General features: G+C 46.9%; 1 protein-coding gene across 6 annotated transcripts in view; it reads right to left on the reverse strand.

Annotated features, from left to right (window-relative positions):
• LOC147629048 (tRNA/rRNA methyltransferase (SpoU) family protein) overlaps positions 1-19057 on the reverse strand; it is a 276989-nt gene that overhangs the window by 96813 nt on the left and 161119 nt on the right. For all 6 annotated transcript variants that reach the window (XR_015267878.1, XM_086812261.1, XM_086812260.1 and 3 more), the window contains one exon: positions 15210-15291. Coding sequence is in view for 5 of the 6 variants with exons in the window: in XM_086812261.1 (XP_086668387.1) it covers positions 15210-15291 (82 nt within the window). In the remaining variant the exon portion in view is untranslated. The remainder of the gene's footprint in view (positions 1-15209; positions 15292-19057) is intronic.

Genomic DNA, 19057 nt, shown 5'->3' on the forward strand with positions numbered 1-19057 from the left:
ACATATCCATGTAGGGTGCCCATAAAGCTCTTTATGATTCCCAAAGCCCATAAAGGTTTTTTAAATGATACTCAAGGCCCGTAAAAGCTCCTGATAAGTGCCCAGGCCTCAATGCTTTTATCCTTGAGCTTAACCCTTCTTTTGTGGAAAATCCCCGTTCTTACCGTGGTTCCGTTCTATGTTTGGGCTTCCCCCAAAACATTGATCAAAGCTGGTGAAGGGACCAAATGGTGACACTCACCTTGTGGGTGCATGCGTTCTTGACATGTCTGGGACTAAAGACTAAAGATGGGTCATTTATGGGTTTGTAGGTGGTAAGTGTGCACCCAAATTATTTATTTTAGCATGTATTTTTAATGTTTGGTGCTACAGGTACAGACTACATTAAAACAAGGCCAGATGTGTTTGGTACACACTACATTTTAACAAGACCGGATTTGTTTATAAAGTATGAACCTTTCCCAAGCAAGGCACTAGCAAGTATCAAAACCGAGGACGCTAAGTGGCATGGGAGCCTGAATTTGAGCACACGCAAGTGGACTGCCAAATATAGCTGGGACACCTTGATTAGCAAGTCAACAAGCTATTGTGGGGAAGATGCAATCTTGGCGTACACGTGTGAGGGAGAAGGCTGCTTTCTTGCTTGTGGACGCTTTATATATGTCCAACCAGCTCCTCCACAAGCATACTCATTGTCTACAAACTCTCCGGCACATATGCACCTATTGGTTGCCCTCTTCGTCACCCTAAGGTCATTTTTATGCTGGTTGTGGTTCAGGTACAAATGCAGATAAAAAATTGCCCTGCGGAGCCCGAAAAGTCGACATAGTCGAGTCGTTATACGAATCATATGTGCGCGGAGACGCAAGGTAAGCTTCTCCGGACCATATGAAAGCGCGACGAGATGGGATGAAATAATGCAAAACGGGCTGGGCACGAGTTAATGTAATAAATTTAATACCAATAAAAGGGATGTTCTAACATATGAAACGTCAGAAAAATGAAAGTGGCTGTACCATATGCCTGGCCTTGTTTGACACACATTTCGAATCAAATAAGCCCAAATCTCCCACTGTAGTTCTTTGATAGGTCATCCTCCATGTAACCACAGTGCGTAAAGTAAACTTCTAATCATGTGAACAGTGACATCTGAAACTTGTAAGCCACTTCTTGTGAAGCTTTTAGAGAGGCCCTTGAATTCTATCCAAGTATTGATCCCATAAATCATCTGGTCATCATCATCGTAATCCTTTTCTACTGCTCTTGTATCTTGTAGTGCTTCTGGGGAAATCTTGGGCATCTTGGCTTTCTAGTAGTTTGGGTCTTATGCTCTAGTATGTTTATGTCGGTATGTTTCCCTTGCTTGTAATGGAGCAACTCAGTGATCCACTTCAACATCTCCATCCCTCGCCACGCTTCTACGAAGTTCCAGTTCTAGGAGGGCTCATCCTAGCCTGCAGCACATTCAAAGATTGGCGCTAAAGGGGGATCCGGTTCGAGACTACTCTAGCAGCTTTCTCATGTGACTTGACATCGAGTAGCTGCCACCATTCCATCAGTTCCAGATTAGGCCTGTATAGACTATCTTCTGCTAATACCTCCTTTTCATTGAGGAAGGGTTTTTATGAGTGTGTGCAAACTAGACCTTAAATAAAGCAGTTCCTGTGTGTGAACAACCGCTTAAGTGTGTAAGGACCTTGTACATGGGAATAGCCCCTTCAGGACTTATGTAAGAAATGATGTGTAAAAGTGACACCTCATTGGACACTTGGCACCTCATCTCGACATGGGAATAGCCCTTTAAGGACTTGTGTAAGCAATGATGTAAAAAGGTGACATCGCAGTGTGGACACTCGGCACCTCATCTTGACATGTGGCACATGTGGTGTCAACATAGGCCCACACCTTGTAAAGGAGGTCTCTCCTATTTAAAGGACCATCATTATAGTGTAAATAACAACAAGAGCACCCTGAGTGGAAGAGGGAGCACCATGAAGAGTCAGAACCTCTGCGGGCCTGGCACCAAGGGCAGCACCAAACAAGCTGGCCCATCTGCCTGCAAATGAAACACTGGCCACGGAGACCAGCATACTGTACCCGCTGAAGAATCCGGTTGCCCTGGAGGCTCGGGAGCACTATGACCAATGGGCGATCCTCCGGGAAAACAATGCAAACTCTAATGGAAGGGATGCCCGGTGTCCTGGGCACCACTGAAGTTGCCGTGTGCAGGGTCTACAAAACCTGTCCTATAGACTAATAGATCGAATCAGAAGGTGATACTCCTTTGCAAGACAAGGAAGCCGGCCAGGGGGTCGAAGCCATCATGCCATCTCGCAAAGAACACCTAAGCGTTGCGTATCACGAACGGGACTTGTTGCATCACATCATCAGCTGCTGTGGCTAAATCAAACTCCACCTCAAAGAAGCCAAACCCAAGAAAGTGAATGCTAGTGATTTTTATGGGCTCACCGGTAAGGGCTCCCTGGAGAAAATCCCGGATATGTCCACACGCAAGATGGCTCCCTACGTTCTTGGAAACGAAAGAAAAGGCCACGAGGGAGGAAATTGTCGAAGCTAATAGCAGGAGGGCCGCCTAAAGGCAAGGGATGGCGACCTCGGTCGGGGATGATAGTGTGGCTACCATGGAGTCCTACTAGCATGCGAAAACCAAAGGTGCCTACTCTTGCTAATGAAGAAATACCAGGAAGCCAAATACCAAAGCTAAGGAAAAAACAAAGAGGGAAGGAAGGGGGGGCGGGGGGGGCACAACTAAGATGGGCAAGATGGCAAGAAGACAAGCACAAGAGGCTCTAACGGGAAAGGTGAGGGCATAAAAGGAACGCTCGAACACGAACAGAGGCCGACGAGGCACACAGGAGGGGACAGAGGGAGGCGCACTGGCTGGAGGGGAAGAAGGGGGGGGGGGGGGGGGGGGGGGTAGTGTTGGGGAGGAGGAGGCAAAGGCAAACTAGAGGCGAGGGCTGAGGCTGAGGAAGGAGGCGAAGCAGAAGGCTAGCTTGAGACAAAAGCAGGCAGACAGCAGAGTGAAAGAGAAGGGAAGAGGGAGAAAATGCAGAAGCACTGGCAATAGCAAGGGAATGACAGGGAGAAGGGGGCGGCAGCTCAATCAGTAGGCACGCAGCGTGGGGGGGGGCCGTGCGGGGGGGCGAAGGGGGGGCGGTTGCGGGGATCAATGAGTGCTCGACTCGGACCTGCCCTTTGCAATGATCTTGGCATCTCCATCAATAATGACTGCACCATTCTTCTTAAACTGAATCCACAAGTCATAGTCCGTGATGGCGGAGACACGAAGGAGGTTCATCTTCATATTTGAAACCCAAAGTATTTTTGTAGAACCTTCTTTGGATATAAGTGAAATAGTACATGAACCTTTGATTGGGCACTTTGCGTGATTGCCCACTGCCACCATGATGTAACCTCCCACATGCTTGAGGAAAAAATAACAATTCTTGCATTTGATCATATACCTATGAGTTCCACTACCGATGATCGATCATCGTGTGCTACAACATTAGTTGTCTCACTACACACTTCTTCTTCTTCTTCTGCCGCCAAATCCTAAGGCTTACCTCACGATGCTTCCTCATGCCGTCAACCACAATGAAGCTTCCCCCGCTGACCGTAGGGGGGGCCGCGGGGGGGGGGGGGGGGGGGGGGGGTGTGTCAACGACAGCTCGACTTGGACCTGCCCTTTGGAATGATCTTGGCATCTCCATCAAGAATGACGGCACCATTCTTGTTAAAGCGAATCCACAAGTCATAGTCCCTGATGGCTGAGACAGGAACGAGGTTCCTCTTCATATTTGGAACCCAAAGTGTTTTTTTAGAACCTTCCTTGGATATAAGTGAAATAGTACATGAACCTTTGATTGGGCACTTTGCGTGATTGCCCACTGCCACCATGATGTAACCTCCCACACGCTTGAGGAAAAAATACCAATTCTTGCAATTGATCATATGCCTATAAGTTCCACTATCGATGATCAATCATCACGTGCTACAACATTAGTTGTCTCATTGCACACTTCTTCTTCTTCTTCTTCTTTCCGGGAAAAGATCCTTCTATTAGTTACCGAGAAAAACAACCAAAATGGCTAAGTACAAATCTATCCCTAGAGGGGAAACGAGAGTCAAGATGAATAAAGGGGAGGATGCACTTCTCCTCCGGCTAGCTGCTCTAGGAGGAGAAGGCTATCTCATACAATGGGGGGAGAGGGAAATAACCACACAGGTGGTCTATAATGCCAAGTGGGCTCACCACCACCATCTATAAGAAAGGAACCATGCCGCCAAATAACCACACAGGTGGTCTATAAGGCCAAGTGGGCTCACCACCACCATCTATAAGAAAGGAACCATGCTGCCAAATCCTAAGGCTTGCCTCACGATGCTTCCTCATGCCGTCTGATCCACCACGAAGCTTCCCCCACTGACCTTAGGGGGTATGAATGATATCAAGCCAGATGCTCCAGATAGACTCCGTTGGCAGGGTAAGGGTGCCTTTGATGGCTTTGCTACATCAAGTTGTCCATATATGCCCCACGGCTATACTACTACAAATCTCCCATCGCTGGCTAGAACCTAGAGTCCAATGACCAATAGGCAGAGCTGGAACTGGCATAGCAGAAATAAAAAGTTAAAGAGCGATGAAGGGCTAGTCCCCCACCTTTCTCCTCATACGGCGTGATGATCGCGGCCTCAATGGCCCAAGTAACAATGCCCCATGTAACAATATGGGCAGGAAACAGATCCTTGGTGAAAATGCGTATCATCCTATACCAAAGCTAGGAATCCCGAAGACAATCACGCTAAGGCTCCTAGGGACGACCACACCTCTGACATAATGCTAGTGTACCCCCAATGGCCAACCAAGTGCCAACTGCTAAGCTCCGGAGATCCTAGCCAGCAGGAAGTCCTTCCAAGGCTCACCGCCCAAAAGAAGACCTCCAATAGTAAACTTGCCCAAAAGGGCACAGCTCTGAATGGAGGGGTCGATGATGCGCACGCCTCCTCTGCATCACAATTCAATGATCACTCTTGAGGCCACCTTCACCCTAGCAGGCTGGCTAGTCTCCCATCACTGCTAGCCCACAGAAAGTTCCAGATCAAACGTTGAACCTGACCAATACATCCCTAGGAGAAAGACCAGTAGGAGGCAATGTACAACATGGTGGCAAGAACAACCTGGTTCCCCACGACTACTTGGCCAACTAGGGAAAGCCTAGCCGAACTCCAGTATAACAGCTTCTTCCAAATGCTTAGAAGTAGGGAGGTGAGCAGTTGCTTAAGGGAGATGTCAATGCCAACCTGGCATCCAAGATAACGAACTGGTTCCTTTGGGACCCATTGAAAAGCCTCAACTCGACATCATGTTGGGGCAGGCGATCAGCCAACCCAAAATCCACACGACTTCTGCCAGTTGGCCTATGCTTTGGATGAGCGACAAAAAATCTCAATCGCCTTGGTGAATCTCTGGAGGTTCCCCTTGGCCCCCTCTAGGTATGCTACTATGTCATCGATGAACTAGGAATCAAGAAGCTCCTCCAGTACTCGAATGGGGAGACCCACTCCGTAGTGTTCCGTCTCCAAGACGGACAGAAAACTACTCATGGCCTGAGCGACGATTAGGAAGTTGTCATGGCCCTGTGAAAATGGAGCAGGACAAGTGTGGGCATGGTGGTTGCAGAGTCAGAATATTTTATGATTCACATGGGGGGTGCCCGGACAGTGTTTAAGATGTGTGGACATCCCTAGGTGTGAAGGGGGGAACTAGAAACATTAAGTTTTAATGTTTATTGGAGTTTGCCCCTAGGCCTTAGTGGCCCTAGGAACTTATTAAAGTTGGGGCCCTAGGGATTAAATTGGGGAGGAGTTTTCTCTCTCTTCTCTCTCTCTCTTCCCTTTTTGGGGAATCGTGTAGCAAAAGTGGGAGTTCCCTCATGCGCTTGAATCCTAGCGTGGAAAAGCTCAAGAGAAAGGAGAAGGCGGCTGTTTTGCTGTGGATTGTTGCTGTTTTTCTGAGGGAATCAGCCGTACAGCACTGTACGGCCAGAACTGTGCAAGCTCTTTCTCTCTTTCTCCTCTGTTGCTGGCTGCGCACAGGTACTGCTGCTGGAATACTCTGCGCACAGGTCTGAATAGACTGTACCAGCAGGTACAACAGCCAGTACAACACTGTACGGCTGCCGTACAGTGTACGCACAGCCAGGTACAGCAAGTACATCTGCTGCAGGTGGTGCAAACAGGTGCTGGACAGACCTGAATACTCTGATTCAGGTTGGTACAGAGGTGGACAGCAGGCTGTTTATGCAAGTACAACTCCTGGCACGAATCCCGAGGCGGTACAGACGGGTACTGTGCTGATTTTCAGATCTGTATTTTCAAGGACAGCATAGGAGTGAGCATCAGGAGGAGGATACAGGCAAGTGCAAGCACACGTGTGAAGCAGGGTTGTGGATTCAAGTGCCTGCAAGCACAGATTGGTGCTGTTGCTTCCTTCAGTGCTGTTTCACGAGCTGAACTTGGTAAGCTCTGTTTCTGTTCATCCATCTCTCTTTCTATTGCTTGATGTCTGCTGCAGGTATGTGTAATCTGGCTCCTTGTGAGAGGAGGGGTATGGCAGATTGACAAGAGATTAAGACAGAGATTGGACAGCACATGTATGTTTGAGCTGAGAAGATGTATCATGCTCTTGAGTTATGCCAGATGTATGCCCATGGCTGGCCTGCTTTGTGATCTTGGCTGATCAGAGGGAGGCACAGTGTGTTGCTTGAGGACACAGATCTGTGTGCATAGATCCTCTGTGCTGAGAAGGATTTTGTGGGCCGTCAGATTGGACTTACAGGTGTAAACTCTTGGCTGGTTTTTGTGTTGTACTCAGCCATACATATTATTTTTAATTGAATAAAAAAATACCGCGAGGGGCGCCAAGCTTTGGGGCCAACAGGTGTCGTTGTGTTTTCAGATTTGGGCACTCTAGCTCCAATCTGTGTTTTGTTTCTCATCTAGACTACAAGTGGACGGGTGATTGCTCCTACCGCACTCTGGTTTCTATCAGAGGCCGGTTTCAGAAGTGATAAGGTGCTAGAGGGCACCCCAACCAGACTGAGCGTGAAAGCAGAAATCTATCACCTCTAGCACCTGACTATGGGAAGCCAAGTAGAGTACCAATACACCTCAGATCCACTCCTTTCAAAACCAATCCTACACATCGTCCCCTCCAGCCCGAATTTACTCGATCATACGCTTTCTCAAAATTGAGAAGGACCACAATCAAATCCTACTACCGCATCCTTGCCGACATGATGGCCTCCCAGAAGGTGAAGATGTTGTTCAGAATACTCCGATCCTGAACAAAATTGGTCTGTGTACCATGAATCAAGTCGAGAAGAAAGGGGCTGATGGCCTTGGACAGAATTTTGTAGGCAATATCTAGGAGGGTAATGGGTCTCCAATAAGCTGTCACCACCCTCCTTGGGAATGAAGTGGATCAAACCTTCGACAACCTCTCCGACATGGCTCATGTAATCATTATCTCGTTGAAGGCAGACAATCACACGAAAGCTTGAGACGCCAGCGAAAGGGTCAAACGCTGGGTCGAAGCTGTGCTGCAACCTCTCAAAGAAGGCCAACGACGGGTCTCAGCTACATCACTATTCGAGGCTGCAGGCAAATAGAACTCAACCTCATAGTAGCCATGCCCCGAAGGAGGAATGTCAGTGGTCTTTCCAACCATGCCAAGAACGCATGCCTATAACAAATCCTTGAACTATCCACGCGCTGGCGGCTACCCACAATCTTGCATACCAAGGTGGAGGCCTCCAAAGGGGAAACTCTCGAAGCAAGGCGCTGGAGATCTTTGGAAAAGGAGACGCAAGGGACGGCCGGCCTTGGTCAGGGATGACAGAGCGGCTGCCATGGAGTCCTTTTGGGGGTTCGAAACTAGAAGATGCCGAAACATTACACGAATAAAAAAACCCCGAGAGCAATAAACACCTCGATGGGAAGACAAGAGAGAGCATAAGGAGGGGGGAGCAGGTGGAAGCACAGAGGGGAGGCGGGAAAGAGGGTAAGGCGGGGAAGTAGCAAGGCAAGGAGGGGGCTTAAGTGAGGGCCGTTGAGGTGAGGGAGGCAAAGGGGGGATTGAGGTAGAAAAGCTTGTAGCAGGAGATGACAACAGCGGCAAAGAAGTGGAGAGCCGAAGGGGGAGGGGGCACTGGAGAGGCGAGGGCACCACAAGGGGAAGTAGTGCAACGGAAAAGAGGTGAGGCGGAACAAGGGCGAAGGCCGATGGAGGGGCCCTAACGAGGCATGGTGCCACAAGGGGGAGAAAGCAAAATGGAAGAGGGGGAGGAGGAAGGGGAGCAGGTGGGAGCGCTGACGGGAGAAAGCAGCACTTTTTTTTTTTGGGGGGGGGGGGGGGGTGGCGCATGGCACATGCACAAGAGCAGGGGGGGAAGAGGCGAAGGTGGGGAGAGGGGGCTAGGAATAGGGGCAGGAGGGTAGCGGGACGGCATGATTGGATTCTTCCTTGATCTTTAGAGTGCCATTCTTGGCATGTGCCTCCTTTTCCTTGGCTGTGTCCCCTTTTATAACAATAAAAGCGTTTAACGTTTTTCTTCTAATTCGCGTTGTAGATGTGTAGAAGAACCCTTAGGAAACCTTAGTACCTCTCTGGTTTGACTCCCAAGTAGGCTAGGAGTTATATTCAATCCTTGACATGTCTTGTTTACGTGTAGGCAAGGGGAGTTGATGGCCTGAACCATGTGGCAGAGGGCTGATTGCAGCCTGCACACAGTGGCTTATGTGCGCAGCAGGTGGGTCCGATATGAAGAAAAGCCTGACAGGCTGGACTGTGCAGCAGAGAAGAGGGAGAGTGTGAACCAGGGTGGCAAGCAGAGGGGAGCAGTCATCACCTCCAGATTGATGTGCGCAAGCGTATGGGTATGGACAGGCGGGCTGCTGGGCGCTGCCTGAAAAGATGCAGGGGGGAAGAGAGCTTGAGCTCTTGCAAGCACACACACACACTCACAAAACCCTAATAGAGAACACACAAGGTGAGAGGCTGAAAATCTTCTTCTTCTCTACTCAACACTCAACATACCATATACAAGAATAAGAGTACACATAATATGAAAGGTACTCAACCAATACATACACGGGTTCTCTATAGTGTGAACCCGACTAAATGAGCTGGCGCTATAACTATGCCAGTCTCTAGAATGGCTGTCACACAGCCTGTCATCCCACTGGCCGCATATCTCCCAGGATCTCACCAACCATGCCAGTGGTGTAAGTGTGGGGTCTATCGCCACCGCCTCACTAAACGAGCTCGATATCTCAACACTCCCCCTCGAGCTCAACTCCATCTCATGTACACCAAGCGAAGCCCTGAATCTGCGGAGCTTCTCTGTACCCAATGCTTTGGTGAAGATGTCAGCTACCTGATCCTCTGTGCTGACATAAACAAGATCAAGATCTCCTGCCAAGACCTTCTCTCTGACGAAGTGGTAGTGGACCTCTATGTGCTTCGTACGAGCATGAAAGACTGGGTTCCTGGCCAACTGTATACTGCTAATGTTGTCACAGAAAATGACAACTTGTCTATCCACAGATAGACCCAAATCTGCAAGTAGCTTTCTCAACCAAGCTACCTCACATGCTGCCATAGCAGCTCCTCTATACTCGGCCTCTGTACTCGATAGAGCAACCGTAGGCTGCTTCTTGCTGCTCCAAGTCACAGCAGCACTCCCCAAAGAAAACATGAATCCACTGGTAGATCTTCTGTCTGTGATACTACCTGCCCAATCAGCATCTGTGTACCCAAGTACACATATCTCTGTCCCAGTCTCATAGAATAGTCCACAATGCAAAGTAGACTTCACATACCTCAGTATGCGTCTCACAGCATCCAAATGCGGTTTCCGTGGAACCTGCATAAACTGACTCACCAACCCAACAGCATAGCTCAAATCTGGTCTGGTGATCGTCATGTAGATCAAACTTCCTACTATGCGTCTGTACATAGTAGGATCCTCCAAGATCTCTCCTGAATCTGCACTCAACTTGCCATTCTGATCCAATGGCACAGAAATAGGCTTACAGCCTGTCATACCATACTTGGACAACATGTCCAAGCCATACTGTCTCTGCAGTAATCCAATACCATGTGGTGACCTAATCACCTCAATGCCCAAGAAATATCTGAGCTCCCCCAGATCCTTCATCTCGAACTTCTGTCTAAGCAAGATCTTTACATCAAAGATCTCTGCATCATGGTCCCCCGTAATGATCAAGTCATCTACATAGATGACAACAAGCACAACCCCTCTATCACCATGTCTCACATACAATGAGAAATCTGCATTGGCTACATGAAAGCCAATAGTGACAAGATATTCAGAAATCTTGTCAGACCATGCTCTTGGTGCTTGCTTTAAGCCATACAAGGCTTTCTTCAACCTGCAAACATGTTCGGGGTGACCCACATCCTCATAACCAGGTGGCTGCAACATATACACCTCTTCTTGCAAATCCCCATGCAAGAATCCATTCTTTACATCCATCTGATGTAAAGACCATTGCTTTGACGCAGCCACTGCTATCACAACTCTCACCGTTGCCATCTTGGCAACTGGGCTGAAAGTTTCCTCATAATCAATCCCATATGTCTGCGCATATCCTTTGGCTACCAATCTAGCCTTGTACCTGTTTATGCTTCCATCACTGTTATGTTTAACTTTGTACACCCACTTGCATCCAATGGCTTTCTTGCCTCTTGGCAATTGCACTAAATCCCAAGTTTCATTTCCATATAGTGCATCCATCTCCTCATCCATGGCTTTCTCCCAACACACATTTCCAACAGCCTCATCAATGCATGTGGGCTCAACAACCTGCACAACCTTTGCCATATATGCATAGTGATGTGCCACATAACCATCATATGTAAATCTCTGCACAGGGTTCTTCACTCTCCCTGATCTTCGCAGTTTTTCATTCATGGCTTCCATAGCCTTCTTTACACCAGGTGTTCTCATAGCTGGGATCCCAAGCTCCTCATCAAGGCTCATATCTGAGCCACTAGACTCTCCATCAACATGAGAATGCCCTGCAGAAATGTCAGGCATACCAAGGGGCTCAACCACTTTCTCTTTTCCTTTACGTGATGTACTAATGACATTTGCAGGGCTGGTATTATGACGCAGCCTGCCACTCCATGGTCTATCAACAGACCCACTAGATGAGGACTCTCCTGGTCCACTCAAAGACTGTGATTGCTGACCTGCATTCTGTGCAACCACACTTCCACTCACATCAGCCCCAACAGCTTCTTTTTCAGCAACATACCAGCTGCTCATCTCATCAAAAACAACATCCCTGCTTACCCTCAACTCACGTGTAGTAGGGTTATAACACCTGTATCCCTTTTGCTCAAGGGAATATCCAATAAACACACATTTTTCAGCTTTCGGATCCAGCTTAGTTCTCAGCTCATCTGGCACATGCACATATGCAATGCATCCAAAAACTTTCAGATGAGACAAATCTGGTTTTCTGCCAGTAAACCTCTCCTCTGGAGTTGGAGTCCTGTTCATGATGTATACTGCTGTAGAAACAGCCTCAGCCCAATAGCAATGCGGCATATTCTTCTCTTCCATCAATGCTCGCGCAATCTCAGCAATGTGCCTGTTTTTTCGCTCAGCAACTCCATTTTGCTGCGGAGTGTATCTGCATGTAAACTGTCTCCGAATACCATTCTTCTTCAAGAATTCAGAGAACTCATTGGAGAAGTACTCTCCCCCTCCATCTGACCTTAGGCACTTTACATATTTTCTTGTTTGCTTTTCAACCAAAACTCTGAAATTCTGAAAGTGAGTGAACACCTCACTCTTCTCTTTCATGAAATATACCCACACTTTCCTTGTGTGGTCATCAATGAAAGTGACATAGTACCTGCAGCCTCCCATAGACACGGTCTTCGTAGGACCCCATACATCTGAATGCACAACATCTAGTGCATTTCTGCTCACATATCTGTTACGTGGAAACACATGCTTTGTTTGCTTCCCAAATTGGCATGCTTCACATATTTTCTGCATACCTTCCACTTTAAATTTTGGCAGCCCTGTCACAATTCCTTTTGTCTGCATAGACTTCAATCTTTGCACATTTACATGTCCAATTCTTTTATGCCATATGTCTGTGTCTGCAACAACTCCTGAACCATTTGCAAACATCGCAGCACTCATTTCAGGCATGTCTACATCCAATGTAAACATTCTGCCCACTCTGTTGCCTTTGCAACCAACCTGCACTTGTCTTTGAAATCTTCAACATAACACCCATCAGGGTTAAACCGAACCTGCAAACCCTGCTCAATCATCTGGCCAACTGAAACCAGATTCTTTGTTATGTTCGGTACATGAAGTACATCTGCAAGGTACTTCACTTTGCCATCCTGCATAGATAATGGCACATCTCCAACGTGGGCAATTGGATGAGCAGTGTCATCCCCTGTTTCCACAAAACCTGGTCTTTCCGGGTTCTTCATCTCCTTGAACCACTCCCCATGACTCGTCATGTGGTTCGAAGCGCCTGAATCCACATACCATACATTATCTTTTTGTGCTGCATCAACATTTTCAGACATGGCATTCACAACATGCTGCATAACAAACAGCCTTTCATTGTCCTCATTATTTCTGCTTGAGGATGCATAGTTGTTTTGCTGCACTTTCCCATTTTGCATGTCAGCCTGCTTCTTATAACATTCTGACTGCACATGTCCTGGCTTACCACAATAGTAGCATTCACGTGCATCATTATATTGCCTTTGCCAATTTCCACGGCCTCTTTGACTCCCCCTGCCTCTGAATTTGCCTCTTCCACCTGCGTGTTGTTGTTGTTGTTGATTTTGGGACTGTTGTTGTTGCTGCTGCTGCTGGCCGTAATTCTGATTACCTGTTCGGCCACCTCCTTGACCGCGTCCACGGCCTCCTCTACCTCGTCCTCTTCCTGAACTCGTGTAGAAGGCCTGTTGCTCTGAACTGTTTTTGCTTTGTGAAGACTGTTGGTCTTCACCCAAGTTCTTCTCTTCGATAATCAACATAGACACCAAATCTGTAAAGGTGGGAATGTTTTCCCGAGTCTGGATAGACGTCTTAAACGCCTTGTATTGTGGCCCGAGACCACGTAGACAAACTTCCACCTTGTCATCATCATCTACTGATACACCAATAGATGCAAGGGATTCCACAATGCCCTTTATCTTCAACGCATAGTCATTCACAGACATGCTCTTTTTCTCCACAGTATGAAGTTCATTCTTCAACTGTATCTTACGTGCCTTGGTATTTGTTTCATAAAGCTTTACCAAGGTGTCCCACGCCTCCTTGGGGGACTTGGCATCCTGAATATGCCCAATCATGGTGTCCTGTATACTAAAGGATAGCCAATACATTACTTTCCTGGCTCCTTGGTTCCAGTCTTTGAACTCTTTCACATCTGCAGCAGTCGGATTTATATCCGGTATCTCCGGTGTCTCTTCATGCTCACCTTCTATGTAGTCCCAATAGCCTTTTCCCAAGGTAGTCTCTGTCACATTTCTACTGTATCTCCCAGGGTGTGTATTCTCTGTGAATTTGTGATCAGCCAAAAGGAAACAAGAACACAGACTACCTTTTTTCACTGCTCGTAGGTGCCCACCCATACACGCTTTTTATCTGTCCATAGGCAATGCCACCGAGGAAGCACCATGCGGGCAGGACCTCCTTGTCCTAGACAAAAACATCTCTACCACTTGAGCTGTCACCTCATTGGCTCAGAAACTTTTCTCTAAATAACACAGGGTGAACCTTACAATTTTTTGGTTTGAAATCTCAGGCAATCATGAATTTTGTTCTATAATGAGACATTTACACTGCAGCCTACACAAGAGACCACATTGAGACATCACACAATCTGACCACAATCAAGCAGTCCTAAATTCTTTGGTGCCACATAGATACAGCACAGGATCCCCCCTGTTATGTGACAGAACATAACTAGGCTGGCTTCATTAATGAGGTTAGGTTTAAAATTAACAGACTCGGTGTAGCATAACTTAAGAATGCTTTCTTTTTAGAGAGAGAAAGAAAGAAAGAAAGACCGTCTACAAAAGACCCAAAGGGTCTATGAGACCAAAAAGGTTACAATAGTTCCATGAGACAACATGATCATGGAAACAACAGAAAATAAACTAGATACATCATCATGGTGGGTACCATGTTGTGAATATGAAAGGTATATCTCCATATCAATAGGAGCTGTCATATGGACTGCTGCTGACCAGGCCCTTGTGGACGTCGAGTGCACTATAGTTGATGAGCACAGTCCAGGGTGACTCAGGAGATCGAGGTAGGCCGTGGGTTGGCGCAGGGTGGCATCTAGTCATCCTGGGAGACACAAAGATTATATATTTACTTATAAAGGCATCCCAGTGATTTCAGGCTGCTGGGAATCAAACCCAGGTTCATGGCAAGCTAGATCAATCCCTCTACCACCAAGCTACAGATGCACCTAGACACATAAGCCTGCTCTTATTAGATGTTGATTTTATTACTTACTCCAACATAATGTACGTGAGTGAACTGCTCACAACTGTTCTCCAGTTGAAAGGATTCCCAAAGGCCATGACCAGCTCTAGCCAGACACTTGCAAAGCTGGCTCCGCTGGTATAGGACATCCACATTTGGGTGATGTGCACAGTTGGTGTAGGTCTACACTCAGGCTTGGGGGGTGCTCCGGATAAAGACATGGTTGGCCAATGAGCTTGCCAAGAACCCCTTCGATGGTCTTTACATGCATGTTTTGTGCAAGACATTGATTTGAGGGCATTCTACGGACTCAAGCAAACCCTACAGATATACGTGCTCCAGCACCCATGACTTACTTAAATCGTTACCAACAAAATTACAAGCTATCTTGTCACACTACAAGAAAAAAACTTGAACACCATTCAACTGATCCAGCTAAAGCTTTATAGCACCATAATCAATGTTTGAGATACTTACACTAGATATTGAATCTGTCAAAATGGATTTGAGATACTTTAGAAGACAATAGGCATACACACTCCGGAAAGCATGCCATATATAATGTTTCTAACCTGAAAGAGTTCTAGTTTTTTTTTAAACAAAATGGTGTACCATGTTTCCAAAGATGTGCTATAAAGCCTGAAAAAATTTGCTGCTCCCTTGGCCATTTCTGATGAATAGATGCCCTTCACGCCTGGATATTTTTTGATTTCAAGTAAGAGAGTGCAAGTACTTTACTCCATCAATACTAATCAAAAAAAAAAATCAACATATCCTAAGAAGAATTTCATTGTCTGGCTTTCTTTTTTCTTAAACAAAGTTCAGAAAATTCCTTATTCCAAAAAGTGTGCAGCACTGCAGTCCCCTGGAGAAGTGGGTACTGGGCAGAATGAAGTGGCAGATGACAGACAAACAAGGACTGGGTGGAAAATGACAACTGGTAGGTCATTTTTCACAAATGATTACAAAGCGAATATAATTGAATATGTGTATTAAAGGCCTTAGCCTAAGGGTCCACATTTTCAGAAATTTTTGGATTAAGGTCCAAATAAGGTCCCAAAGTTTTGGACAACTCAGCATTGCTGGAATGAATTCCAAAGCATAAAATGTGTAGGAATCTCATCCCTCTTCCATAAGCCAATTAAATGGTGGAGATGCATCTTCCGTCGCAGTGGAGGACGTGCTTTGCAGTTACTCGGCATGTAAGCTTGTAAGGAACACATTTTTATAGAATGTACTTACATGGAATACATGAATGGATCTTTCTATGATACATAACAAAAGGGAAAAATTGCCAAAAAAAAAAAACTGTCTGCATAGAGAAAGCATGTAAAGAAAGCTGTTGGGGATGCATATATTATAGTTAGGCCGTTGGCTGCTGGTGAACACTTCACAAAGACTATTTATTGGGAAGCCAGGCTGCTGTCGCTCCATTTGAAGGCCCATATCCCCCCTCATTTGAGTGTTAATCATCAAGAAGTCTATGTATACACAGCAATCAGCACAAAGAGGGCAATTTTCTACCCCACATAATGTCAAATGCAACAAAGTAGTAGCAAAGGTTAGGGCTACCTGTTCAAACCAGAATCCTGCAGCCTCAGAGAGGCTGCAGGATCAGAGAGGCCTTCACAGATCACCGTTACCAGCTGGTGAAGCACACAGGGAGCACATTGATACTTCATTCTTTTACTTTTCCGTCATATCAATAAAGAAAATACTCCACCAGAGGGGTTGGGAGGAAGCGAAAGATCTGACCATTGCCATCCACTGTGTTGCTAGTAAATGAATCGCTGTATTTACTTATTTTCTCAGTTCTTTCATTGCTGTCTACGTGATTCAGTGGTTAAAACCTTCAAATAATCGATGTCACCTTCCACCTGACTCCTTGACAGCTAAAGGTCCATTTTACAAGTGAAATAATGTGTCGATATGCTCGTCGGTTGGTCAGATCTATCCAACCTGATATGGATGCATTTTATTGTACTTTTATTCAAGAGTTTGGGCCCCATTGTAGGGTGCCCTTGATGCCCACCACCACTAATCACCCTTGACCACCCCCTGTTATGACAAATCTGGCTATCTAAAGACTGCCCAAACAAATAGCCAATTCAAGCTTTCTTCAGTTTCCCTACTGCCAATTAACACCTTTGTAAGATGTGGCTGACTGAGAAGGCAAGATCTAGGCTCAATGTCACCAAAAGCTCTGACACCATTGTAGAAATTGGAATCACCCAAACCTCAGTTTGATTTTATTCTCTGAAATCTTCCCAAACCTAAACTTGCATTTATGTTGGCAACCCAGTTTGGAACTGCCTCGAGTGTGAGGTGTATGAGAGACCTGTTTCTGAGTTTGGCTGGCCACGGTTTCCTCATAAATGCTAGCATACTTGATGGCATTGGCAAGCGTTCTGCTATGATTATTCCTCACCTGGAGTCTATGATCTTGTGCAAGTCCACGGATAAAGAATCCACACAAAGTTGTAGCCTCCATGTGCCCTACTCGAGACTGCAACTCTCTAAATCTCTGTAGATACATGTCAAAAGCATGTTGCGGATATCCGAGTCTGCAAACTTGGACACCACATCAAACGCATCCTCCGCGTTGAGGAACTCATCGCGAAATTGCGCTCCAAAATCCGCCCAAGTAGTGGGTTTATCTCCCAGTAAGGGCCTTCCCCTTCAAGAGACCCCTCACCATCTATATCTTCCAGGCATCCGGGAAAGGATAAAACTCAAAGCGCACGTTCCAACCTCATATGTCCTCTCCTTCTCCTTGCCTGCAAAAGCATCAGGCATGAAAGAAAGAGTTACGGCAACTATACTTGGAGTCGGGGCTGATCAATCACTGCCCTCTGAAGAAGTAACACCTGCTCCTATAACTGTTGAATATCAACCTGCAAATCTACCCAGAGTTTGGCAATTTGCTCCTCAAAATAGGATTTCTCAACTCCTTAACCTCCTGCTCGAACTCAACAGGCTCCCCATCGGGTTGAGGATGCTCCTCATGCTCCGACAGGTCGTCATTTAAGCGAAGTTTGGGCTCCATAAGTGAGGTGAAGATGAGATTGCTAATGATGCTGCAGAAACTAAGTGCAGATTCTGAATTTCAAAAACTAAAAAGAGAAATGCATGCTTCTTACATGAGAAAAGATGAGAAATTATGCAAAAAAAAAAAAAATGCCCTGCTCCACAGACGAGAGATGGATACCGTGTTGCAACAAACCGTCTCCAAAGTTGCCCCACGCAGACACCAATGCGATCTCCCCGTACTTGAGCAAATCGCATCTCTATGCCTTTTGTGCCCGCCGCTCTCCTCTCCCGCTGCCCTCTGCCCTGCCTGCCGATTATCTACCCCCGCCTCTGCTGCCCCGTTTCCTCCACACCCCTGCTGCCCCGGTTCTCCTGCTGCCCCCGCTTTCCTCTGTGGCCTGCTCTTGTGTCCCCGCCCTCTTCCCGGCCCTTTCCTTCCCTTCCAGCTTTCCCCTCTGCCTCCCTTCTCTTCGCTGCATATTCCTCCACCTCGCTCAAGAACAGATTACTATTAAACAAGTTTTAAGTCGACCTTTCTCTCCGATAAGCATCATGGCTAATCAACCCCCTCTTGCCGGGCAAACCGTCGAGTTTTCACAAGACGAGCTTGCGACCCTCTTTGCCAAAATTGAGAAAGACTCCATGACGACACTCATTGGAACAACCTTTAGCCCTCACCCCTCCCGTATTCAGGCTTGTGATGACTGGGTACTAGGGGCGCTGCCTTCCAACTCCACACTCCGTTTCAAAGATGTAAGGCTACTTGGGAGAGGATTCCAACCCAAGTATGATTGTAGGCATATGCTCACTTATGGTAGTGCTATGTGTGAACAGGGCTTAACAAGCAAACGCTTTTAGAGCACTCCCCTCTCTTCTATGGACAACAGATGGTTCATGTATTGCCATGGTCCCCCACCAGAGACTATCAGGCTTTGATTAAGCATCGTTGTCCTGTTTGGGTAGTTTTTCCCCTTGGACATCAACTGTGAAAGGACACTCTAACATATAATATTTTGTACTTCTATATTATATGGATGTGGCACACATGCAAGGGTTGACTTGCATTTTGTGGATACCACACTTTTGGCTCTCTCTCTCTCTCTCATTTCTGTGTGTGAGCTTCTCTTCCCTGCACCTAACCCTAATGTGCAGTTTTGTGTGTGTGAGTGTGTGAGTCCAACACCCAACATTTGGTATCAGAGCTGGGAGCTGGGAGCTGGCCCTTGAAATCTGCAGCTGGAAGAAATTCCGTCAAAAACTGGCGTTCCGTCCGTCGCCTGCGTTTTTCCGTCGACGCTGTCTTTTTCCGTCGACGCTGTCTTTTTCCGTCGCCGGATTACCTGATTCCGTTGGCGCTCCTCTGTCTGGCCACCGGAATCGGGCGGCACTAGAGGAAAGCCCACCACCACCGCCCAGCTCGCGGGCGGCAG

The sequence above is a fragment of the Cibotium barometz genome, chromosome 18 (assembly GCF_041138505.1).
Source record: "Cibotium barometz isolate CiBa-2024 chromosome 18, ASM4113850v1, whole genome shotgun sequence".
In the NCBI taxonomy this organism is placed as follows: Eukaryota; Viridiplantae; Streptophyta; class Polypodiopsida; order Cyatheales; family Cibotiaceae; genus Cibotium; species Cibotium barometz.